General features: G+C 35.8%; 2 protein-coding genes across 2 annotated transcripts; one reads left to right on the top strand and one right to left on the bottom strand.

Annotated features, from left to right (window-relative positions):
• Positions 1 to 246: 246 nt before the first annotated feature.
• LOC114166215 lies at positions 247 to 13990 on the bottom strand (the record flags this gene model as incomplete). Its single annotated transcript, XM_028050913.1, has 16 exons — positions 247 to 828; positions 1087 to 1281; positions 1973 to 3365; positions 4530 to 4684; positions 4763 to 4874; positions 5021 to 5216; positions 6360 to 6477; positions 6694 to 6822; positions 7487 to 7647; positions 8175 to 8405; positions 8498 to 8660; positions 10758 to 10904; positions 10995 to 11096; positions 11290 to 11341; positions 13388 to 13484; positions 13897 to 13990. Coding segments are annotated over 16 exons (3816 nt in total), but the record flags the coding sequence as incomplete, so codon positions are not given.
• A 7143-nt stretch (positions 13991 to 21133) lies between these two features.
• Positions 21134 to 27428, top strand: LOC114172034 (estradiol 17-beta-dehydrogenase 1-like). Its single transcript, XM_028056771.1, has 6 exons — positions 21134 to 21272; positions 21366 to 21479; positions 26035 to 26183; positions 26318 to 26411; positions 26515 to 26626; positions 26869 to 27428. Exons 1-6 carry the CDS (start codon positions 21134 to 21136, stop codon positions 27044 to 27046), a joined length of 786 nt encoding a protein of 261 aa, XP_027912572.1. The 3' UTR covers positions 27047 to 27428.
• The last annotated feature ends 371 nt before the right edge of the window (positions 27429 to 27799 follow it).

The following is a 27799-nucleotide window of genomic DNA, read 5'->3' as shown; positions in this document are numbered from 1 at the left end:
AAAATATTTATGTATCTCCCTGGTTTTTCTGAACTGATGGAACCAATGTGTTTTTGTAATAGGTTCCTAGAAATGCTGTTGTAGGAAATATGCATAAACTGATGGTTTCTTAAGTCGTTTATTCTCTGAAGGAAATATGTTCCTATCTTCATAAATGGACAATATATATTGAACAAAATTATTGCAAATCAACATTCTGCAATTGCATAGAAAGCGTCCCCTTGATGGAAATTGAAAAGACAAATGGAAAACTGAAAAGCTGTATGCTAAAAATGAAGAAATTATAATGGAGTTGCTTCTCTCTGTACAACAGCATCCCAAGGAAACACATAGTACAAGCAAATAAATTTTAGTGACTCAACCAAAAGGAGAAGGAACTGGTCCTGCGACTGCATCTGATCTCTTGATGATGCCCATTCCACATATGATGCATCCTGGTGCAGTCACAGCTGAAAATTTAGATCCACAGAGATCACACACATCATATCCAATGGTCGACAGCCTGCTTAATGTGGCAGCACAGAATTGTGATGGATCTTCCAATGGATCAATCGACTTGTTAGCCAAACCCCTCTGAACACACAGGTCAATGAGGCTTCTAAATTCCTCCTGCTTACTTGGAGGTGCTTTAGATAATAGTAGTTCTAACATTTGCTTGGAATATGCATAATTTTGCACCTCTATATTTCGTTTTATGGCAGTTCGAATGCAATTTATTCTGTGCTTTGCGAGCAAAGGCAATGAGCCAAGATGGCGTGAAAGTCTAGCCATTTCATCTTTTGCGCTAATAGCACTTGGACCATGAACTTTTTGCAAACGAACAATTTCCTGCAGTCGTGAAGACAGATTTAAATTAATAAATAATTAAAGACTTTCATTACAACAATAAATACAGTTTCAATAGAATTGTCACTGATTACTTAGCTACACAACAAATATTCAGTGTATGGAAAATCTGTAACTACAGTTTTACGACAAGACTATATTATGTCCAAGAGAAATAGAAGTTCAACAACCTAATTTACTTATTGGTCAGAGACCATTCTATCCATGCTATTATTAGCAATAGAAGCATAGTAGTAGTACCCGAAGAAGAGTGACTGTTATCTTGTATTGAGCACATATTGTTGCTTGAGCTTTTATATCACTTCCACGAGATTGTTCTTTAGCTAATGCAAGAAAAGCTTCATCAAAGCAAGACAAAGCATCTGAAAGATGATTTAGCTCAAGGTGAGCAAGTCCAGTCTTGAAACACACAGAAGCAGCAGCTTCTCGGGGAACCTGTCATACGAGACGTAAGACTGGGAACTGAAAAATAATACAAACTACAAAATAGGAAACAGAAACTAGAACACAGTTTTTACTGAAGATATCTCCATAAGGTCCTTCAGCTGTTGGTAACAGTGCCACATAAGAACTTGTATAAAATTAAATATCAAAGATAAAGACTCAAACATAAGGAAAATGACAGAGGTGCTTAGACTCTTCAAGGGCTCAGCTTCCGCCCTTCCCAATCCTCAACCATCTCCCTTTTCTGTATTCTAATTCACTAACAGAATCAGGTCATTCCCCACCTGCAATCTGTGCAGTTGTTACAATACGCTCTCCCAAACTAGTCCCCTCTTATGTCATTCTTTCATTATCTCCACATCCTTCTAATTTCCTGCTTTCCTTGCCATTCTTCCTAAAATACACCTTAGTTATATGTGATTCACTAGGTTCAGTAAAGTTGACTGCTTGGTTGGGACATTATCAGAAGTAATCACTGATAATAAGCACACCAGTTTAATCAGAAATTTTTTCCTGCAAGCCCATTAATTTCTTCTTTATTTATATCATATACAAAATGATTAAAGGAAAAACCATAAAATGAGCCTTTCTGCTTATGTATTTCCTTATCTTTAATACTATGTTTAGAAAGCATTACTCATCCTATGTGTAAATGAATATGCATGCACATACGTATTTATACCTGTCCCGGTCTTACAGAGGATGGTGGAGAACCAGTTTGTGGAGGCTTTCCAGAATCAGAAGTATTTGGTGCTCCAAATATACTAAGATCAAGAGGTTGGCTAGAAACTGGTGCCTGAAATTGTGATGGGGGCGTGACTGCAGCCTGATCTGAGGATTGTGGTATACCACCATCCGGAAGTCCTACAGACTCGATAGGAGACATAGGTAGTTGAACAGCTTGAGTAGAAACATCACCTTGAAGACTAACTTCAGATTCAGAAGCTTTAACCTGGTTTTGAGTTGCTTTGCCACTTTGAGCTCCTGCAGTAAATTTAGAGAGATAACTGCCAGCAGGAGCCAGTGAAGCAGCAACCTTAAGAGATGGAATTGTGTTCTCAAAGAAGTCTTCTGGAATAGGTCCTACTTTAGTTCCCCCACTCGCAACCCCAGGAGTTGGCTGTGAAATTGATTCTGGTTGAGTAAAGGCATTTATACTAAACAGGTCACCTGGAGTTGAAACAGTATGAGCAGCCACTCCAGTAGCTGCAGGTGGCTGAGATAGGCCAAGATCTTGGGATACACTAGTAAAGGACCTACTCCTCGTAGGAGTTAACCCTTCACTTAGTTTAAATTTACTAGTGGCTTCTTTAAGCTTATCCACATCCACAAAAGAGGTAACTGGCTTGTCTCGTATTCTAACACGTATCTTTTTGGTTTTTGATACTCCTTCCTCATCACTGCTGCTGTCAGAAGCAGCAGCTCCATACATGGATTTCTTAAATTCTTCTTCTGCTTTAGTCTGTTCATCAGTTGAGGAATTGGCACGCCGTTGAGTAAGCCTTTCCTGACCCATTAATGGAACACCTTTTGCATTACCAATCCCTTGATTAGATGTGGGTTTAAGTGAAGATACTTCAAGACCATTTGCTTTAAAATCGTTGCATGCAGGGATGAAGTCTTTAACCAAGGTATCTTCCCTTACCTCAACAACATTGCCTCTTCCTTTAATTGAGCCTAAATACACACCTATATGATCTACAATAATGGATGGAATAGCACCATCATCATTCTTCATATATGGCGTCACCTCTGCAGCAAGCTCCCACTGAGGTATATCCTTTTCATTAGTAGGGGTTTTGATTTCCCAGTTTCCACCACCCCATTCAGGTCCTTTAGGAACCATACTTTCTGCCGCAAAGTTGGCAAATATGCCCTGAGTCCATCCACTAGATCGAATCCGTAAAATCCTTTCAGTATATCTCCTCAATTCTGAGTCAAGAGCTTCTTCTTCCAACTTCTGAGCAAGACGCCTCATGGCACTAGGATTAAGGTGGCATATAAATAGATCAAGCATGCTTTCGTAATCTGATGTAACTTCAAAAGTTTCTTTTGCACTATCAAACTGACCGAATCTGCAAGTGATCTTAAATTACAGAAGTGAACAAACTCTTAAATCACACTACTCGAACAACTTAATTATAATCATCCATACGCCAGCTCATCAATAGCATGAGATAAGTAGAATAGTAAGGTGGACCACCAATTAGGATTATCATATCTCATTTTTAAATTTAGAAAAAGTTACTTGTCCTTTTATATTTACCTTGATGAGATTTGGGTAAAAAATCCCCGATTTCAGAGTTATATAAGAGAAGGTTGATGGAATTATAAGTTGATACAGATTTTTATTTGTACACCTAGAAGCTACTGAGTTTAGCCGTAAGAACTAAACAAAAACATTGTTTAGTGTACAGGGTTAAAACAAGTAATTAAACCACACAAGAATAAGACCTTGTTACATAAACTTATCTATAAGTACTTAAAAGAAAAGGACAGCATGAATTGAGTCTCACACCCACACACTAAAATCAATTTATGCACCATATTTTATGGAGAAGTTAATAAGTGAACTTCTATAGAAAATAAATTTGCATAAGTTGGTTTTGACTTATTGAAGAAACTTATTTCATTTTATCCTTTTATAAGTTCTTGCGAAGAAGTTTATCTGAAGAATGCCAAGTGTATGTTATTAATGATATACAACAACCACAAAAAAGTTCAATAATCAAGCCTTTTCTCTCTAGTTTGGTAAACAACACGTATCAAAAGACATCACAATGACCAAAAGTTGTTGGCACAAGTGGTTTTGCACTTGGGTTCCTTAACCAAGGATTGGGATTGATCCCCAGATCGGACATGGAGTTGTTATTAGAGGTACTACTTTACCCTAAAATGGATCAATCGGGTGGGAGTAGAATTAGTTTGGTGTCAAAGCGAACCCCAAATACCCCCTGCTTCTGTTGCAAATCATATCTATACAGTATAGTCAAGCAATTGAAACATCCACTAAAAAAGTTAACAAAAAAATCTACAGTTTCACATATAATATAGAATTTTAGGTACATAATAGCTTAGCTATTGGCTGGGATAAGACAGAAAAACCTTACCAATATAACAAGATATAATTAAAGAAAATCAATAATGATGAAATACACAATCATCATATTTCAGCAGTTCCATTAGACGCAAAGGCAGCATCATAAGTTCAATGAAGTTTTGTGGTAACCATTACTAACCTGATACAGGAATAACCCAACTGTCTGAACCTGTGAAATAAATGAGATGTAGGGGGACATTGTGGGTAATCTCTTGATCGCAGGAATTCGTCTTTTAGAACAGACAAAGCAGTGGAAAAACGAAGAGCTTTCACAGCATAGACACCCCGCATCACCTGATGTTAAAACTAAACATCCTTAGAAGATCAAATAGATCAAAACTAAAAGCCAGGACAGAGAATTTTAGCACTTACTTGGGTGAACTGTGGACCTGATTGAGATAATGACACAGCTAAGTCTCCACAAACTGGAGAACCTCTAGCAAGGATGTCCAGAGACCTAGGTGTTATGCGCAAGCTGTCAAACCTTCATTGAAATAAGAATTTACAAAGACACCATGTCAGTTGTTACAAAGCTTTAACATAAATAAAGAAATGTTAAAAGTCTAAAACATTCTACCCTATATAGAAAGAAGATAGAATTTTCTGATAGCAATGAGTAGAAAAAGACACCTTGATGTTATTTGGTACAGTATTTCTGATAGGTCAAGCTTCTGCTCAAAACTTTGTTGCATCGTGGCAAATCCAATAAGAAGAGGCTCAAGAAGACCAACAAGACAGCTTTTGACCTCAAATCCCCTCCTCTGTTTGGGATTTATTTCTGTAGGACTAGCAAGCAACAATCGATCATTCAAAGCACCAACCAAGACTGCATAAGGAATTTATAAAAACAGATCAGTAGAATAATACACAAAAAAGAAATCTAAGAGCACAAGTTAATTAGTCTTTTAATTTCCCTGTTTCTGTTGTTACTTGTACAGATTCGTTTCCCTGTAGTTAGCTTCCATTTAATTTCCTCTAATTATGATAGACAGATTATCTTATGTAAATGTAAGGTCAGAGTTAATTAATCAATATATATTTGTCGTAAGATGCAGACGATGACTCCAGATAAAAAGAGCCACTTCAGGATATATATGTTCTTGGAAGTGCTAGAAGTAAAATGTAGTAACAAGATAAAGTTTCAATGAAGAATTTTGGGTCATATCCCACGGGGTTTATGAGTTGTTGTGGATGAAAATCATTTTTTATCTTAAAGTATGAGGTCCCTGTGGCACTTATCTGTGTCGACAAATATGCCATTAGCATTTGTTAGATTTTAGAGAATAGTTGAGAGAAAATTACTACTCCGAAATTACATTCAACCCAACCGAAACAATTATACAAGAGGTGTTTACATACAGCACTCCAAATAACCAACAGTTTTGTTCGAGTCTACAGATGTCAAAAGTAAAGAGCTACAATACTATTGTTGAACAAGAAGTAAACTAAATAAATAGTGTAAAACAATTTGAATAGCATTTCACATAGTGTAATCTAGTTCGGCATGGTAGAACAAAACCTATAGAGATGGATTGATAATTCAATATGGAGAAACTGGACATCGGGCTTATAACAACATTATATTTCCATCTGGGTATCATTTGGCAGAATCCACTAAGGAACTTGGCACAGTGCACTTACGAGATATGAATGATACATGTCCATTTCCATTCACCAATTTGAGGAGTATGTCCACTTACCAACATAAGGAGGAGTGTTAAAGCATGTATTATTTAATCCTTAAACTTTCCTGTTTCTGTTTTTTTGTTTGTACAAATCTGTTTCTCTGTAATTAATTTCCATTTCATTTCCTGAAACTATGATATCAAGATTCCTCCATTCATGTAAATACTAGGTTAAATATTCATCTCTTCCTCATATCTCAAGTAAAAAATTAGTTTCCAAAATAGAACACACAAAACAGATGGCTAAGATATTGTGATATCCAAGCATGCAGTCAGATAATTACCTGCACAAGGCATACTAGTTGACAAGATAGTCCTCACTTTTCCATCCCAGCCGAGTATACTAATTGCAGTGGCAGTAGAAAAAAGAAAGGCAGGCCCTATCCATAAGATTGATCTAAAGTAGGCATCAGTTAAGGCTTTAATATAAAAAAATATCCAACTAAAATATGAAATTTATGGTCATTTTGGTTGAGGAGGTGTGGGGTTATAAGTAAAAGCGAGAGTACAATTTATGTTCATCTCCCCATCTCCCATATTTGCTACCTGATCAATCAAGTGGATTAATTAGAATAAATGGTTCCTTGACATTAATAGAAAAAAATAATCTAAGGATATCGAAGGAAGCCCTTTGTCAAAATTTGTCGAAGTGCCTGCAAGTATGTCAAGTGCTGTCGAAACAATAAGTACTCTATGTGTTGTTAAAATTCCTGCAACGTGTCCCCTGAGAGTCTCTTGCCAGTAAACCTGCCCATTTTGAAAAAAAAACATGTTTTCCTTACCAAGAAGAACCATAATAAAGTCATTCAATAATGATAGATGTAACGGGCTTAGGCCATCATACTTTCTCATTTATAAAGTAATCTCAAGTCTACTACTCGTTCATCACTGAAATAAATATTCACGCTTATGTGACATTTGGAACAGGTTAAACCGTTGTACACCAATGATACTCAACGTATGGTGGTTGTCAACTTGCGAACACCCTACACCACTACTTAGTTAGGCTCCAATTCTCCCTCCTTACTGTGAATCTCTCTTCTGTCTCCTAATACACAACTTGAGTTTATCACCAGTTTACAAGCCTATATAAAGGTTTGAATGTCATCACTTTCTATTACTCTTCTCATTATCAATACACAACTTATTTTCAGTTTATTATTTTCTTTTCCAGTTTTTTCTTCTCTCTTTAGACTGAATCATGTATTCTATTATTTAATTACTCTTTAAAATTTATGGTTCATTTTATTTTTCGAAAAAAAGAAGGAATTCAAATAACCACACTTCCATTTGAGTTCGATTTTTTTTATTCACTCATCCCTGGGTTTTTTCACGTCCTTAATTGCACAGACAAGGTGTGCACCACCACTACTTCTAGTCATAATTAAATAAGCACGCTATTGAATGATACCTGAAGTACAATCTCATTTCTTTTCAACATGATCGACTTTTTGCCCTCACCCTTGGTTGATATATAATGCCCTTTGGAAGATGAAGTGGAAAGGCGGTACCCTTGTATGAGCTTTACTAGTCCAATTTGGCTCCCATGAGAAGCAAACATCAAAGTTGAATCTGGGACCAGAAAAAAGAAATCAGTACTTTATACTGCTAGTAAAATAATGGCAAGGGTGCAAAAAGATGTGTTGGGATGTAAGAGAAAGGATCAAATGTCGCCAATTTAATTAGGACTTGATATTATTTAAACTTAATGAGTTTTTCTACAAAATTATATTGATCAATCCAATCATTGAATATGAGTAAATGTTATCTAAAACTTGGAAGGTAAATATCAGAGAAGTTAAATTAGAAAAAAGTTACTGGGAATGGTAGATGTATCCATTTATTTGAAAAGTATGGTTTACAAATATATTCAAGAATTCTTCATGGAGTGCGAAAGTTCTTCAATGTGAAACTTTATGTGCATGATGAATATGATACAAATTTTAATACAAAAAGGTTTTTGTGAGAATTGCACTCTATAGGAAGTAATTTATTTTAAGTAAGATTGATTTGATTTACTGCAGTATCAATGGACCCCATCACTACAAATGTACGCAAAAACAAACAGTGACCAAGTAAATATGTATGTATTCAAGCACCTAAAGGAGTTGAATAGATACGATCAACTTCAGTTTCAAACATAAATGGCACTGGGCCGCGAATTGAACCATCGTTAGTTTCTGCAGGTTGATTTTCTTCAAAAAGTTTATCATTTTGCTTTGTTTCTTGTGAGGCTCCTCCTGGTAGTGTAAATACTGCCAGCCCTGTCTTGTCCTCATCGAGAATAGCAAACTGATTTTCATTCTGACCAATAAATGCCGCATCACAACCTGTAGACAATTACTAGAATTACTTATAGCAACAATGCATGGCCAAACTCGGGAAGAGAAAATAAAACGTATTCTATGCATATAAATAATACCTTTGACTGTGGTGCTTTTACTGTTTGATGTCACCGCATCAGTATTTTCCCGGTAAAGTACAACTTCTTTTGTAGTACCAGTAAATTCATAAACCGCAAGAAATAGGTGTTGTTTTTTACTGTAAATCAAGTATTTTGCTTGATACTCCACACTCCGAGGAATCTATACAAAGTTGTTGAACATTAGAAGGTTGAATATTGTTTTCACTTGTAAAATATAAATAGTTATAACCTATCAATGGTCAAACAGCTGCATGTGCTTTTATTTCAAAATTTCGAATAAGACTTTTTGAACATTTAGGTAGTTACAATCAATATTTGATTATTCAAATCCTATCTCTTCTTATTCTTCCTAATTTTTCTCCTTATCTGATCCTTATGTTTAATTTCTAATGAGAGAGGTCAAGATCTCTCCAAGCCAGTTTCCTCCATAACTCATGTAATTCTGATCAATCAATACTACACACGTCATTTTCTTCTAAATTGCATGGTATCAGAGCTTCTGTTCTGTTCCTATGTTCTCCCACCATGTCTTCCATGAATTCTGTAGGCGATAAAGTTGCATCATCATTAGTGGTCAATGCTCTTTTCTTCAGTTGTATTTCACAGATTATAATCAAACTGCTGAAAGGAGAAGGGTCATTTTAAGTCTCAAATGGAGAAAACATGGAGTAGAAGGGAAAGTTCCTTCCTTTCACTAAGGAACAATTAAAGCACTTGTACAAGTTCTTTTCAATTAAAATGTCTCTTAGTGCAAAACATTTGTACTGGTTTTCTTAGTACAACATACCATTCTAAAACCCATGGATCGTAGATGTTGGAATTACTGACTGCATGACATATTGTTCTTATCTATTCTCCACATATTGTCTTTGTGCAAGTCATAATAGGATTGTATTTTGCTTATACAGTACTTTGATCATATCACTAATTGATATGAACTTTCCAACTCACCCTGTTAGGATGATCCAATAATGACTAATTGCAAAGAATCCAATTGGTCTATATCATTTTATAATTTGGTTTAAGCCTAACCAATCCCACAAAATCAGCTAGTAAAATGAGGATTCCTCCCATTATATACACTATTTTGGGCTTATCATTAGTTAATATGGGCTCCCTAACATATTGCCAATAGAAAGGGTATAAGATCATGAACAAAATATCCTATTTAAAATTTAGTCACTTGAAAACTTGTAACCTTCCTTTAAGGCTTTTATATAAAAAGTTGACAAAAAACACAAATTCCTAAAGGTATATACAAGTTTCTCTAAGAGATCTTGAATGGAAGGAAGCTGTCTTGGAGAAGATGATAGCCATAAGGGAGAAAACATGTAAAATTTGACTTATTGTTAAAGTTCTTTTGTCATTAGCTACCAATTTTGATTGATCATTACGACAACTAGATGTGCCTTACTAAGTGGGGATTTGAAGGGAAAGCTACACATTAATGCATCTCCTAAGTGTTCAATCCCATTTTAATCAAAGAAAATGTTAGAAACACTCTCTAACACACTCCTGTTGATTGAAATTTATTGGAAATCACAAAATTGTGTACTCTCACACTCACATATTATTTAATGAACATCTCCCATGTTGAAACTTTCAGTAAAATTTTAACCAATAACAGTGTGTTCCAAAAACTCGTCTTAATAAAAAAAGATTTGGTCTTTAGAAATCTAAAAAAAAAAAATGAAAGAATTATCTAAGGCTTGGTATATATGGTTTGCCTGATTTGTTAACAAGCTAGTGTATGTTCCATGTGAAAGTGATCATACAACATAAAACAATCTTCTAGAGGAAAAATGGTTTCCTGGACCCAACCAAATTTGCAAGCCATTTCTTTCTACTTCACAGCAAGCGGCAAACATTCTAACAAAAGGACTGCTTGGACCTAGTTTTGAATTCTTTATAAGCAAGTTGGTCATGTTCGATGTTTATGCACCAAGAGAGTGTTCACTTATGTGCTATTTTAAATATCATACAAGGTTATAAAAGATTTAGGTAGTTAATTTGAAGATGAAATTATTCAAACATAATCTCTAATGATCCCTTATTTTACTCTTTATCTTATCCTTATATTTTGTACTCAATTTGATTAGGATCTTTCCTAGAAACTCTACCAATATAACTAATGCAATTCTGATCAATCAATAATAAGAAATATCATTTCGTCAATATTTTACAAATGATAAATTCTATAGAAAAAAGACAATATGATATTTGTTTAACTTACTACTCTTTCTAGTCTCTACATTACCGAATTGTAAAACTTCTTGTAGATACTGTCAGATCCAGATAATATATTATATGCCATAAGATTAGATCCATCCACATAAAAAGCCCTGACAGGATAGTGAAGAACTGGATTCTCTTTATTGAAGAAATTTAGCTCCAAGTGAAATGGCTGGTAATGCATAAATGGTATCAGATGATTGAATAACAATGTACTAGGAAAACAAATCAATCTCAAAGTCAAATGTTAAAGGAATCTTGCCTGTACAACTGGAATGTCCTTCAAATGATGCTTGGTATCTATAACAGTGATGAGAGGCAAGCGAGATATTGGTGCAATTTTTGTATTGCCTTCCATAAAATGCTATAAGAAAAATGTAGAAGTACAAAATATAGGTCAGGAGCAAGAAGATTATATAAACTATTCTAAGGAAATTAAACACGGGGCTGTAAGGAAATTTGATCCATCCAAATTGGTGGTCAAACAATACAGTCACATGTATTTCATTGCATCATTCATCCCTTTAAGTAAAAGAAAATACAAGAAAGAAGTATACACTGTAAAGAAAAGCCTTCCTTGCAATGTCTAATATTGTAAGATGACTGTGGCTGCAAGGAAGAGAGTAGACAATCAACAAGGGCATAAGATAACTATAAAGTGGAAATAATTACAGGTACTGGATAACAAACTATAGAATAAAAGAGTCAAAAGTAATGAGTACCAAAGCAATTTGAACAATTATAAACTTCAAATTGCTTCATTTAAGACTAATCTCAGAAAATGTTTCCTCAAAATAAGTTTAAACACAGTGAATTATCATGCAATAGATTATCTATGACAATTAGAATTGTAGCAGGAAAAAACTGACACCATAGAATCATCTCGATCTCATAATAACAATAGTATGAAAGCATTTTCAAAATATCTATACTTAGACGGTAGAGTCTATATATCTAACGATGTCATCTTTAAAAAGCTTTGATTTCGCTATTCAAATCTCTTTCCCAACCAATCTCCCTCCTCTCCTCGATTTGCTCTCTTTCTATACATATCGTTATTTCAACACTTCATCCTCCCTTCATCCTCAACCTCCTTGTCACATTTGTCTCCCTCCCTACAAATTTCCATTATGAAAAATTTGAGGTAAACAAGGTGTAATAAAACCCTGTCTCCATCTACTTTATTACTCACTCATGGAACCTAAACCTACCAAAAGGTCATGCATCCCACTTGGCTGAAAGCTGCTAAAGCTTAACATAAGCTGTCCTTAGTAACAATACTTGTTCTTTTATTCCTTACCCTCAAATCGTTCTTTCATTCACTGTAAGTGTTTCGGGTCAAAGATGACAGTTGAGAATCAAATAAGAATATTTTGGTATGAATATCTCATTCAAGGAAATAAAATATACTCTAATCATGTCTAATGAATGAATTAAGCCTATATATCATGCTTCTGTAGTGTATTCTTATACAGTTTTATGCTCAATAAACCTCTATTTTATCTCATGTAACTTGGTATAAGAGCCTGTATTTCTTCCACATGAAATTTGTGAATTGGTTTGGAGTGTAGCACAACTATGTGCACATATAAAGACCTAATGACTCTTTTAGCCCCACAATGCTTTCATCGCCCTGTGGTTGCCTAATATTGGGCGAGATCATGCAGCACTCCATGAATTCAATGATCTCCTGGCACCAGCTACTTCTATCCCGACTGAGACCAAGAAGGAATTGGAGAATCAAAGTACCTTTTTCATGACTTTGGCTCTCTATAGACTGTCTCTGGAATATTTTGTCCTCTTCCCCCATTCATATCTTTATATGCTTCCTCCCCGTGTCATTAGTACCACCAACTTTCTTCATAATCTTACCTTAGGCCTTGACAAATTAGCACCCATGTCATACAAATGTGTCTTCTGAGGGTAATCATTGATCACAAAAAGGTCAGTGAGTCTATGACACTATGAGCAATGTGGCTTTCTTGCTCATAATCTTATTCTTCATGGTCACACTAACCACATGCAATTGGATCTCCTTTTTGTTCGCAAAAGAGTAATTAACAAACAACTACAACAAATTGTGCATATCCTTCGTTCTTATTAATGTGCCGATATTTTGATCTAGGATCTAACTCCAACTCGGTTTGTAGCTCTTAAGACCAACACAGGAGTGGTTGACTCCAGCTTGTTCCATTCACTTGGGGGTATTACTATTAGAGCAAAGTTTACTCTGTAAACAGATATTTGTATAACTACTGTTACCTCATAGTTATTTATTAGGGTTTGTCACATTCGTAACAAATGCACTCTATAACTACTGTTATCTCAGTTATTTGTCCGGTTTTGTACATCTACATATAGTTGATCTCTTACCTGTTGTAATCAGTTAATTAATTTTTGAAAATACTAAGATTTTTCCTCTGTCATTTTCTCTCTGCTACTACTTAATATGCAATTATAAATATTGAGTGTAATTTCATAATTCAAAATTTAAGATAATAGTACCGAGTCAAGTTTGAAGACTAAAATCTAAAACCACAAAAAGTAGGGAGATCTTGAATCAGAACTGCATAATATACAGTGGTTTCTAACCACCAGTTTTTCCATAAAATACTAGTTATATTTTCCTCTTCTGAATTGTAGATTTGAACTCACCCTTTCAAATGATGCTCCTGTAATTGAGCTTGCAGCTGATGGTCTGCTAACACTCCAGATGAACCCATGGCTGATAATTTTTCTTTTAAAATAGATGCTGCATAGCATCTCTATCTTTAGCATATATCTCATTAAAGAGCTTCATCATTAAAACAGCAATTATTATGCAAATATGGCGAGTAAGTTAATTTATGCACTAACCAGAGATGAGGAACATTTACAAAGCTGACTTTAGAATTATTCAGTATTTAAAAGGGACTCTAGGAAATCCTAGTTCAAAGGTGCACATACTTGTTTTCCAACGTTATTATATACACTTAATAAATAAAATTGTTTTGACTTTTGTGAATCTTGTTGTATGGGGAAAGCATATAGTCTTGGTTGGTCACTACATATCACTATCCGAGACCAATATCAATGTTATGAATGCAAATTAGAAGCACAAATTGGCAGTTGTTAACTCGAATACTAAAGGATCTTTAGATTCTAGCTAAACAAAAATCAATCACCTGATGATCCCCGTGCAATTTGCAAAACTGAATAAAGTTTCTTTCTCCTTTCTCTACTGTATGTGGTCTTATTTTTCGAAGTTTCTCCACTTGTTACGTTCTATTAAAATAAACAACAAATTCATAAATCTAATATTCATGGGCGAAGGTATAAAATAATGGAAGGTTTCACGTAACTGCAAATACGAGTGCTGCCAAATTAGATCTTGGATGAAATTCTAAAGCTTTAATTCGTGGTAAGGGATACACAGCTTCTCCACCCTGTTGAGAAAGGATGCGAGGGATATCAAGTGCTTCAATTGCTGCATCGAATGTCAAAAGTATTAGCCAACCATGTTTAGTAAAATGAATGAGAGTGAAGCAAGATGACTGCCGGAATGATCCTTTCTCTCTATCCTTCTACATTCTAAAGCATTTTACAAGATGGGGAACGGGACCACTAGAAAGTTTGCATGACAATTGATACAAGAGAAACAAGCTGTCAAAAACCAACGTTAAATTCAAGAATAGAGGCTTAAAGAGTCAAAGTTAGCTAACCAGCAGGCTCAAAAAAACTTGCCGGCATAGGAGGTGTGTTAGGATTAACTACAACCCGTGTTTTCCAAACTTGCATATTTCCATCCCTTGATAGGGTTACAAGTAACCGCAATGTGGCTAGCCAAGCAACTGATGTTATTGCTTGTGATCCAACTTGAATTCTGAATATGAAAAAAATATAACCATCAGAACCCAAGACAAACAAGCCTCAACATGAATATTTCCATGATACAAGATCTCTAAGTTACAGAAAAGGGAAATCTCAACCATAGCCACAGTTACTCACAATCCAATCATACTAGGTCTCTCAGTTGATACATCCCATGCCAATAGAGTACCACGTCGATCACCAATAAATATCCATTCTAGAGTTGGGTGAAATGCAAAAGCACCGGCACCATTAAGCTTTATAGTACTGTCAACTGAATAAGAAAAAAAATATAACAGTAAGGATATGACTCACAAGAGAAATATAAACCATCTCATCAAGAATAGAATGTGTCAGGAGTATCTCACTTTGAAGTGTGTAATGAACAGCATAGCTGTGAATATTATATGCTCGAATCAAACCTTCTGCATAAGCTACATACTAGGACAGAAAAGGAACGGAGTCAACAGGACAGAGCTGAAGTATCATTAGAAGAGAGACTGGAAACTAAGTCTTTATTGAAGCACAAATATGCATAGCAGGAACATGCTAAAAGTGATTAAAAATATATCGAAATAAATACAAGAACGGGGAGGCGAGGATGACAAGCAAGATTCACAATAGGCTTCTTCAGGTCTGTCTTGATTTTTGTGGGTGCTCTACCGCCTTCAACAGTTCCAACAACTTCATTTATGCAACAGATATAGACCAAATATATTAATATTAGCAGTCAAATTGGAGACAATAACACATCTAACTTCACATGTGAGAAACCAGATATCCAACCCGTCACACTCATCCGTCTATGGAATCCAAAAAACACAATAGATTGGCGTGGGGTTAATGCCAGATGAACTTCTGTATCAGAATAAATTTGCTCATTCTTCTTCTCTGGTGAATGCAGTACACATGTTTGCTCTAAGTCAAAATCACAGGATCGTAATGTACAATCCTGCAGATGGAAAATCACCGGTTGTAATAAGTATATAAGATCTTTGCTGTTACAACTCAAAACATAAACCGATATAAACAGGATTTCGAAACTTTACATTCAGAAAAAACAGAGACTAAAATTCTCCGAAGTACCAGGAAATGAGTAAGTATAGAAAAATGTAATTTATCCAACAACTGGCACAGAAATTCACTACATTGGATTATCTATGCGTGCACCTTTTGGGCTAAAGGATGGAGATCAAATTACACCAATGTCGATTTTGTCAACTACTGCATCATTCAATAACTTACATTTGGGTCATGTTTTCTTAAAACCCCACCTTTGGATTTAATGTTCTTTTCACGAAGATCATGCATACAAAATCTTACTTTAGTTCAAAATTATTTGATACTTCATTCATATAGATAAATTTTACATATGTATAAAGATCAAAGATTATTTGGTCTTTAAAAATATTCTGAAATATGAATTATGTGATTACATTTTTCTTGTTCAATATGGAAAAAATTGACATAAACAATCATAAAACTATAATTAAACAATTGAACAGACTTATTGTTCACTATGGAAAAAATTTGACATAAACAATCAATATGATATAAAATTATAATTAAACAATTGAACAGACAAAAATCACCTTTTATGTAAAGTTATTGATGATGTAATGGTTGAAATAAGTTACATTGATATAAATGATCTCTCCTCATTAACCAATATTAAAAAAATAAAAAATTATAAAGGAAGATATAACACCAGGCTCATAAGAAATATATTTCCATAAAGAGACTCAAAAAAGGGAGAATGATACTCTAACCAAATATCAGGGTAAAATTAAATAGAAAAATGAATTAGTAAAATATCTTCCCAAACAATCCCGGTACGTGAAACCTCACAACATGCCCATCTCAGTTTCCCTAAAATCAGAAGAAATATTTACTACAGCAAGACTTTCTTAACTAGCACAAGTTTTTTCTTGTTTTGAAGGATAAAAGGAGAAAATTCAACCAAATTGCGGTCCAAATCTTATGTACATAAATCCGTTATGTCCATTTTATTGCTAAATATTCCACATGTATATAATTTCCAATATTTTCCCTGAAATTGTTTCTTTTTCTGAACTGAACTTAACCATGTGAATGGTTCAGTAACATCCTCATTACCTTAAATATACCAATGAGGACTTGACTTGCATACATATCTTGCCAAAAGTACAAAACACAAACACGTTTCTGGAAATTTGTCGATTCTAGGAGAACAACTCGATAGGCTGTAACACATTAACCGTACGTATAATATTTGTAGTATTTTACCCTTCCACTGTCCATACTTTAATGGGAGAAGAAGTTTCACAAGTTCCTTTGAGAACTGAAGCATTAGAAAATAATGTTATCATACAACAAGATTTTATCCCACTTAACAAAATTGGCGACATTTGACCACACATTGTCATTGAGCTCAACTAAAGACCAAATCCTCATAGATGTATTCATCGCGAGATCCCTCGGAACAATTTCCGTCATTGTCTTAATTTGGTCTCCCACTCCCCCTTTTCATAAAACTAAAATCCATGCAATTTACACTCCTCGCTAGTACTTCCAGTAGCCTTCTTAGTAAATGTCAAACCACCTTAACCGATTTCCTAGCATCAATTTCCAATCAATATCTCCTCATATACTTGCACTTTGAATACTAAAGGTATTACCAGAAACTACAAAATAAAATTCACATTTGCACAAAATGTAAGTCCGGTGGGTCCAACCTGGAGAATTGCAATCACAGTATGCCCTCTTGTAGGACTGTATAACATGCGGACAACTGGAGCACCAATTTCAAGAGTAGAAATCTTGCTTCCTGTTAATGCATCAAACTCTGCATACATGGAAACAGACTAATTAGGGACACATTTGCAAAAAATAATTCGAAAAGAAAATAATGCAGCAGAAAAAAAAAAGGCAGGCCAATAGGCTAGGTGCGTGAAACCAATGAGTCGGATATTATATTATATATATCAACAAAGAGAGCTGCTTTCATCTATACATTCCTTTAGAAATGAAAGCTTCAACATAAGTTAAGCAATGTTTACCAGGCATTACGTTACGGTGGTTAACAAAGCTATTTAGTTAGGATTTTCTTATTTTGGACGGGCTTTTTACTTTGTAGTGAACAATGCAGCATCAAATCGGATATCATGGTTTTATGTTATGAATGAGCTAACCAATTCTTCCATCAAGGAAATGGTTCGTACTTTGCAATGCTGCATTGCTTCTCACATTTTATAAGTAATAATCCGAGACGCATCAGTAGGTGTTTCCAAATTCTAAAAGCAGAATGAGGTTCGGGTCCTGAATCTAGTAACACCACAAGAGAGAGGCACTACAGCAAGGTACTCACCGACGATGAAGTTTCCGATGGCGACGGCGACGAGTGCCTGATAAGGATGGAAGATAGCAGCATGTGGCTGCAGAGGTCTCACGCCAACCCCAACATGGCGCAGATCAAGATGCTGCAATGTTGTCCACTCCATGGACACGGTTCCCTAAGGTTCCACCTATGATTTCATCCTTACGTTTAGAGTTCAAAATACCGAACGGAGAAGAGGATGCAGACCTTGATTGGGTTCAGAAAAGGCATAGAATGGTGGCAACAACTTGTAACTGTAAAATGGATATCGAATAGTAAGGAACTGCGAAATAGCGCGACCCAACGACCAGGTCCCATTTAAAAACTAAGAAATAAATAAATGGTTAAGAATTGGACAGGATCAAGGTTGGGCTATTGCTTCCTCCACTCCCCACCATTATTAATGCACCTCACAATATTAGGAAAATTAATTCTGAAAAGTTTCTTCCGAAACATATTTGATGTATTCCGAATTTCTTTTTTGCGGAACACATTTCTTATATCATTATTCAGAAACTCATTCTGAAAGGTATTTTATTAGTGTTGAAATTTTAAAATTCCATTTCCAAACATTTATTTCAGAACATATTTTATATATTCCAGAATTTTTATTCAAAAAATCACGTTCTGGAAATTCTTTGGGAAATTTTGTTTCAGAAATTTCGTTCCAAAAATGTCCTTCTAAATTTTCCGGAAAGCTTCTGAAATATGTAATTAAAAAGTCAGTTTTTGTATGGTCATTTCGAAAGTTTGAAAAGGTGCACGAAGAAATTGAGGGGTGTAGGAAATAAAAGCCTTAACATTGAACCTGTGTAGGTCTAGTATAGAAAGCTAGAAGCCCAATACTTCCAAAAAATTTGATTTTTTTTCCACCACCACCCCATAATAACAAAAAAAAAAGAGTAAAATACCCTCTCTGCACCACATTACCTTTGCTGGTGTGGTTGTTATCTTCGACTACATCTTTCTTTCTCTATCGCTGCACTCTTTAAGATAAGGAAGAAAAAAATAAACTTAGTTTAGAAAGTTCATTCCGAGAATTATTCCTATGTATATGTTTATTATGGAAATTTTGTTTTGAAAATTTTATTCCCAAATACATCTCACATGTTGTTGAAAGTTTGTTCTAAAAATTTTTGTTGAGAAAAGTTTACTCAAGAAGGTATCATGTACATTCTAAAAAAGCTTATTCTAAAAATGTTGTTTTGAAAAGTTCGTTCCAAAATACGTTTTTTAAGTTTTACAAAAATATGTTCTTAAAATCCTACTTTAAAATTTGCGTTCTTAAAATCTTATTTCAAAAATAATATTTTAAAAATTTAAGAAAAAACTTGTTTTAGAAATTTGCATAAGAGATAATCTTGAAATCACTTTTATAAGAGATAAAATTAAATCGTGGAATGCATGAAGGAAAGCCAAAATCTTTAGACGACCTATGCAAATATATTGTTATATTTTTAATGCTACATGCGCTTATGGACTTTGGTATATTTTTTGTTAGGTTTAATTATATTTTAGATCGTGATAAATTTGAAAATTTTCAGTTGAATTTTTTATTAAATTTTTATATTTTATTGAGTTCTCAAAATTTAAAACTTTTCAATCGAGTTCATGTTTATTGAATTTTTTTGTTACCTGTATGACTTGGAGGTTATCTTGCATCATATATCACCTCGCTTAAATATCACCATATAATACATCATTGCAAATTATCATAATGACGAAAATCAATGGACGACGTGAAGAGTATGGTAGGATACTTTCTCACTAGGATCATATATTTTATCTTGGGCATTAAAGAACCAAGCAACCGTGACATAATTAATCGCTAAAGCAGAATACGTGGCTGCTGAAGCAATGAAAGATACTCAAAGATATGGGAGAAAAATAAAATGAAACTACTACAATCAACTGTGGCAATAAGCCAACTATTGTAATAACGAAGAACACGATGCATCATAGTAGAACAAAACACAAAGCATCAACAAAAGATCAAATTGCAGATATTTTTACAAAGGCGTTACCAAGACCAAGGTTTGAACTACTATGCATTATGCTTGAAGTTACCGAATTTGCATCAAGGAGAAGTATTATAGTGTAATGCAAATTCTAGAAGAATATAGAAAATCTTAAGATAGAAGTATTGAAATGTCATGAAAATTCTATAACATTGTAGAAAAATCTAAGATAGAAGGAAAAAATCAAGAACATTCTACGTAGGTAAAAAATCTAGATCATTCTACATAGATAAAAAATCTAGAACATTTTACATAAATTCTAACTAATATTTCTAGAATAATATATGAGTCTATAAATACTCATGTACACTAACATTTGGTGTATATGCAAGACAACTAAAACATCTAATCGAACCACCCACAACTACAAACATACTATACTTTCAAAGGTTACTTTCACATTCTACTATATTTACGTCTTCTCTATCATATTAACTATTCCTTTTATACACATTTTCTCTATCACATCAACTATTCCTTTTACGGCCTAAAAGTACTATCATACTCATATTTTCACAAGACTCATGTTTCTATAATTTTCTATCTATATATTACTTTTTACAATTTAAAAACTAATTTATTAAAGTGAGATAAACAAAAAAGGTAATCTTATAAAAAGGCAGGATCTTTATAAAAGTTAGCATCATAAATTTAAAAGTGTATAGATATGGTATACATATGCATGTTTGTGGAATAAAAACTTGTTGCAAACAAGAGTCATTAAATTTAAGAATGATAGGAGTCCTGAGATGGATATACATCCAAACAAAAGAAAGCATATAGTGAGTGAGAGAGGCATGTGTGAGAGGGTCCCATGTCTCTCTGTCCTCCCAGCTAGATGCAACCACAATTATAGTTTGGGCCATATGCATTAAATATCTGCTCTTAAAGTACACCGTGTTTTCTTTTCTTTCCACTAATGGAATTCTCCACCCTTCAAAATGCTAATGCTAATAAAGGAATGTAACGTAACGTGCCCAATTACAACCTAGAACCTACAGGATAACACTGTACAAGAGTGTGTTGAAAACGACAAACCCTCGCATCGGTTCCTTTTCGGGATAAAGACACACCAAAGCTCAAAGGAGAAAGCGAAAACAAAAATGAAGTAAAAATTATATTTCAATACTATAAAGCCTTTCGTTTCTTGTCTGATTAATAAGTTAACGTTGGTTGAAGATGATGAGAAGCACCGCAAGCTCTAGCTCCGCCCGAGGCATTGCTGCCATAGTCGGCGTGGGTCCCAAGCTAGGTCGTTCCATCGCCCGCAACTTCGCTCACCATGGCTACACTGTTGCCATTCTCGCTCGCGACCTAGGCACGTTTATATCATGCGTATGTATGTATGTATAAATAGTATGTGTATGGTGATGATATATAATATATATGTGTGTGTATTTACAAATTACAGGTAGATTGTCGAGAGTGGCGGAAGAAATAGCGAGGGAAGAGAAAGCACAGGTGTTTGCGATACGCGTGGACTGCGCCGATTCCAAAAGCGTGAGGGATGCATTCGAAGGAGTTCATTCTGTTGGAACTGTCTAACACTACAGGTCACGCACACACACAATATGCAGAGAAAAACAGGATAAAAATTTTCTTATTAACTGCAACAGCAATACACAAATTATATAAACTGTCAGGATGACAGTTATTACAATCACACACGAAATATTATAGTTATTGCAACTATAAAAGAAACAAACAACTCTTTGATTAATTTCAACACTCCCTCTTAATCAAAGAGTCCAAACACCTTACACCCAAGAACTCTCTCAATCTTTCAAACCTCGTCTGTTTGAAAGATTTTGTGAAAATATCAGCAACCTGTTCTTCAGTACCACAATGCACCAGTTCAATTCTACCTTTGCTGACTTGATCTCTCAAAAAATGAAATTTGGTCTCAATATGTTTACTTCTGCCATGGAAAACTGGATTCTTGGAAAGACATATTGCAGATTTGTTATCTACAAACAACTGCACAGGTCTTGCACACTTCACCTTAAGTTCATCCAGTAAATTTTCCAACCACAAGCACTGACTAGCAGCCTCTGCAGCTGCTATATATTCAGCCTCACAGGATGACAAAGCCACCACGTTTTGCTTCCTAGAGCACCAAGAGATTGGTGCATTTGCATATCTGAACAAATAACCATAGGTGCTCTTTCTCTCAACCTTATCTCCACACCAATCAGAGTCAGAAAAAGCTTCCAGATTAACTAAAGTGCTTTTATCCCCTTTAGGAAACAGTAGACCATATCCCATTGTACCCTTTAAATACCTTAGTATATGTTTAGCTACAGCCATATGTGGCACTCTCGGATTGTGCATGAATCTGCTAACAAGACCAACTCCATAATTGATATCCGGTCTACTGTTGCATAGGAATCGAAGAGATCCCACAATTTGCTTGAATAGAGTTACATCTACTGGTTTTGCACCTCGCTCCTCAGTCAGCTTCAAGCCTGCCATGACTGGTGTGCATGTAGGGTTACAATCCTCCATGCCAAACCTTTTTAGAATCTCACAAGTGTATCTCTTCTGGTGCAAAAATATCCCTTCACGACAGTGTACAAATTCAAGACCGAGAAAATAATTCAGAGTGCCTAGATCTGTCATTTCAAACTGTGATTTCATGTCTCTCGTGAAATTTTCAATGTCTGCCACCAAATTCCCAGTAACAACCAAATCATCTACATAGAGGCAAACCAGTAAAAGATTTTGTAGTTGCGTTACCTTCACATAGACTCCAAATTCCACTGTGCACTTGGTAAAACCTTCCTTGAATAGAAAAGAATCAATTAGTTTGTTCCAAGCTCTAGGGGCTTGCTTAAGACCGTATAATGCTTTCCTTAGCCTGTAAACTTGTGATTCATGACCCTTTATTTCAAATCCAGGTGGCTGCTTGATGTAGACTTCCTCCTCCAAAGGGCCATTAAGAAAGGCTGATTTCACGTCAAGTTGACATACTCTCCAGTTGTTAAGGCTAGCCATAGCAATCACCAAGCGTACAGTCTCCATTCTAGCTACTGGTGCGTACACATCAGTGTAGTCAATACCAGGCCTTTGAAGGAACCCCTTTGCAACAAGTCTAGCCTTGTGTTTGGCTATAGATCCATCTGGCATAAATTTAACTTTAAACACCCATTTAACATCAATAGGATGTTTGTTGAGAGGTAAGTTTGAAAGCTCCCAGGTTTTGTTTCTCTCGATAGCTTCAATTTCTTCAAGCATCGCACTCCTCCATTCTTTGATGTTAATAGCCTGCTTCCAATCCAATGGTTCAGCACCCGCCATAAAAGCAAAATGGGCCATTTCTCCATTATCTGCTATCTCAGAATCATTGTAGACTTCATAATCAGAAAGTCTGGATGAAGGAAATCGTGTTCGATGGGATCTTCTAGTGTCATCAGCTACAATATCACCACTAATAAAATCACCAGCAGTATTAGGTTCTAAAGTCACCACTTTGTCTTCCAGAACACAAGGAATGTGTAGGACTGCATCAGTTTCCCAACTCCAAGCTGCTGCCTCGTCCACAACTACGTCCCTGCTTATCACTACCTGTTGTTTCCTTGGGTCATATAACTTGTAGGCTCCTGTTGGGTGATAGCCAATCAAGATAAGAGACTCACTCTTGTCATCTAATTTCTTCCTCCTTTCATCCGGAATGTGCCTGTAACAGATTGACCCAAAGACCTTCAAGTGTTGGACAGATGGCTTGATTCCAGACCATGCTCCCTCTGGTGTCATAGTTTTCATTTTCTTCGTGGGACACCTGTTCAAGAGATAGGCAGCGGTGCTTACTGCCTCACCCCAGTAGCAGTGTGGGAGTTTTTTTGCTTTTAGCATGCATCTAGTCATGTCTAGTAGGGTCCTATTTCTTCTCTCTGCCAGACCATTATGTTGTGGTGTGTAGGGTGCAGTTATCTCATGTACTATTCCCTTTTCTGTACAAAAGTCACAAAAATCCTTGGAGTTGTATTCACCTCCACCGTCTGTCCTAAGGATCTTTAATTTCTTTTCTGCCTGTCTTTCAACCAGTGAACAAAATTTTACAAAAATTTGGAACACTTCACGTTTTTCTCTTATCACATATAACCAGATCTTCCTTGTGAATTCATCAACAAAGGTGACAAAATATCTGCTACCACTGAACGAAGGTGTATCCAAGGGCCCACATACATCAGAATAAACCACTTCAAGTGGTTGTCGTGATCGGTGTTGAGCAACAGTTTTAAAATTCTTCCTTGGTTGTTTACCTACTAAACATCCCTCACACGGTTTCGTGGGAGAACGTAATGATGGCATACCACACACCATCTGACTGTTGCTTAACTTGTTCAGACTTTTGAAATTAAGGTGGCCAAACCTATAATGCCACAACCAACTCTCCTCCTCAACATTAGTGGCAGCCAAACATTGAATTGCTGTAGCATTGAGGTGCACTTTAAACGTTCTATTTCGGGACAATGGTGCCTTGATCACCAGTCTCTGCTTAGAATCATAAATATCTATATGATTTTGCTGCATGTTCATCACATACCCCTTTTCCAGCAATTGTCCTAAACTAATAAGATTATTCTTCATGTTTGGGACATATAACACGTCACTCATATACGCTGTTTTCCCATCATTCCGAGTAATCACAACCTTGCCAATCCCTTCAGCAATTATAGTGCTGTTGTCTGCAAACCGAACACTATTTTTCACATGTGGATTAAGATCAATTAACCAGTCACGATTCCCAGTCATATGATTGGAGCATCCTGTATCAAGATACCAGGATGTGCAATCTTCATCATTGTCTGTGGTTGCCATTAGCAAGACTGGATCTGAATCAGACCCTTCTTCCTCTTGCACCAAATTTGCCTCTTCAGTCTTCTTCCCTTTCTTGTTATCATTATCTTGCCAACACTCAAAAGAGTAGTGACCCCATTTCTCACAATTGTAGCACTGGATTCTCCTCTTGTCTACAATCTTCTTGTTATCTCTTCCTCTTCCTCTATATTGAGTGCCTCCTCTCCTGTCACTGCTAATGTGAGAGGAACGGGAAGTAGAATCATGATTTCTGTCTCCACTTCTGCCTCCTCTCGATCTCCATCGACCTCTTCGAGTCCAACCACCACGACCTCTGGTATTTTGGCCAATTTTGGCCTGTAACGCCTGTTCGACTACTTTCTCATTATTCTTCCTGTCAACAACTCTGTGTTCGTGTGCTTCCAATGAGTTTTGTAATTCTTCAATCGACATTGCCTCTAGATCCTTGGATTCTTCGATGGCCACAATAATGTGATCAAACCTTGGGGTTAGAGTTCGGAGAACCTTCTCTATGAGTTGAATGTCCGTTACATTGTCATCGCAAACACGCATAGAATTCACAATGGTTTGGATCTTGTTGAAATATTCCGCAATTGAGTCTTGATCAGTCATAGAAAGGAGTTCAAACTGTCTTCGCAACGATTGCAAACGCACCTTCTTAGTTTTCCCTGCGTTGCCATATGCTTGTTTCAACACATCCCAAATCTGCTTTGCTGTGGTGGCCTTGGAGATTTTCTGGAAAATGTTCATGGAAACGCATTGATGTAAGAGAACTCTCGCTTTGCAGTCCAACTTCTTGTTCATTTTGTATGCGTATGTTTGATCGTCCGTTGCATTTTTAGGGAGTTCTTGAAAGCCCTCTTTTACAATCTCCTCAACTTCTTGAAAGCCAAAAATCGCTTCCATTTTCACACACCAATCTTCATATCCCTGCCCATCAAACACAGGCAAGTTCCCTGGTATGATACCTGCAGTGGTCATGGCTGCACACTCTAACAATTATGCGCCCTTCTCTTCTTTCACAACAAGGTTCGTAATAACCTGGCTCTGATACCACTATGTTGGAACTGTCTAACACTACAGGTCACGCACACACACAATATGCAGAGAAAAACAGGATAAAAATTTTCTTATTAACTGCAACAGCAATACACAAATTATATAAACTGTCAGGATGACAGTTATTACAATCACACACGAAATATTATAGTTATTGCAACTATAAAAGAAACAAACAACTCTTTGATTAATTTCAACACATTCCCTCGGATTCGTTGAGGTTCTTGTCTATAATGCTAATTACCAACCCCTCTCTCCCAAACCTGTTTCCTTCCGAAACATCCATCTCGACACTTTTCAAAACTCCGTCGCTGTTTCCGCCGTCGGTGCCTTCCACTGCGCTCAACAGGTTCTCTATTATTATTCTCTTCCTTCACCCTTTCTTCTGTATTTTTTAGTTACAGTAAGTAGCAAAGTATTCAACAAATTGAAGAGTCTCGTTAGGTTTTAACATTTATGGTTGTTGGAACGAATGAATATCAGGTGTTGACGGGGATGGTGGAGAGAGGGAAAGGCACGATCCTTTTCACGGGATGTTCTGCTTCACTGAATGGCATACCTGGATACTCCCAACTATGTAATTAATAAACAAGCATTAATTGATTATTGTTTGGTTATTCTGTCTCCACCAAAACTACTGGTTTTGATGAATTGAATTGAATTGATGAATGTTGGGACAGGTTGCGGGAAGTTCGCGTTGAGAGCGCTAGCACAATGCTTGGCAAGGGAATTTCAACCTCAGGGAGTGCACATAGCACATGTAATCATCGACGGTGTTGTTGCCCCACCCAGGTTCGTTTTGTTATTCATCATCGGTTAATTAATAGATTCTGATTCAAGTGCTACACTTTCCCCATCTTTATGCATGCATGCGTCAACATAACAAACAACCCTCCACCCCAAAAATAGGTGTGAATCGATCTATGCATGAATTAACTAAAACATGCGACAACGATTCTTCTTCATTCAATCAATGCTACAGAGTTAATAGCATAAGGTTTAATTAATCTGATGTTGTGGACGTGCATGTGTAGTTATTGTCGGGGAAAATCAGGTTCAGTTGGGGATGAAATAAGCATAAGCAGTAGAGAGGATGAGGGCACAGTGGACCCAGACGCTGTGGCTCAAACATATTGGCACTTGCACATTCAGGACCGAACCGCTTGGACCCAAGAAATTGACCTGCGTTCCAACACTGCTACATTCTTCTAGCTTCTTCTTCCTCGTGCAATAAATTATTAAATAGTTTGCGATCAATTTCTGTTAGATGTGTAGTTGCGTTTGTTCAATTAATTACCTCTCTTACCTTTCCCATTTTTAATGTTTCATTTTCTCCTAGTTTGTAGCTTTAAGAAAAACTTTTGCTTTTGGCACTGTACTAAACTTTGATTTATAATGATCATCAGGTAATCATCTTTACTGTTATGTTTTGTGTGGCGAGAGAAAGGAAGAAATTAATTATTAATGTGGGATTTAGATATGGAAATGATTTTGGTGTCTAACCCAATGATTGTATTGAGAAAAGGGTAATGAAGACTTAATTTGTGGATAATAATTAATGGATCAAGTTGCGTTGGAAGGGGTGGAACATTGTATGGACCCAGCATTGGAAAAGGGAGTTTAGAGGAATGGGATGAGAACAAGGTTGCATGGATAGAAGCATCACTTCGTGTTCTATCCTACAACACATAAACTCTGTATTTCCTTCACCATCACATGGATATTTTAGCTCCCGAAACAGTTGTTGGAGATTTAGATGATTTATGGTTTCAAATCTACTAGTCTATAAGTTTTTCTGTGACTTGGACTATAACAATAAATAGATGGAATTCCGACTACATAAAAAAAGTATATAAAAAAGATTCATTTTGGTGTAAGAATTTACTTAACGTTGTGTATATAATTGGATGAAATTAATTTTAGAAAAATATTGTTCCTTCGTAAAATTGATAAAAATAAATAAAT

This window comes from Vigna unguiculata, chromosome 2 (assembly GCF_004118075.2).
Source record: "Vigna unguiculata cultivar IT97K-499-35 chromosome 2, ASM411807v1, whole genome shotgun sequence".
NCBI classification, from domain to species: domain Eukaryota; kingdom Viridiplantae; phylum Streptophyta; class Magnoliopsida; order Fabales; family Fabaceae; genus Vigna; species Vigna unguiculata.
This window is presented reverse-complemented; position numbering and strand designations above follow the sequence as displayed.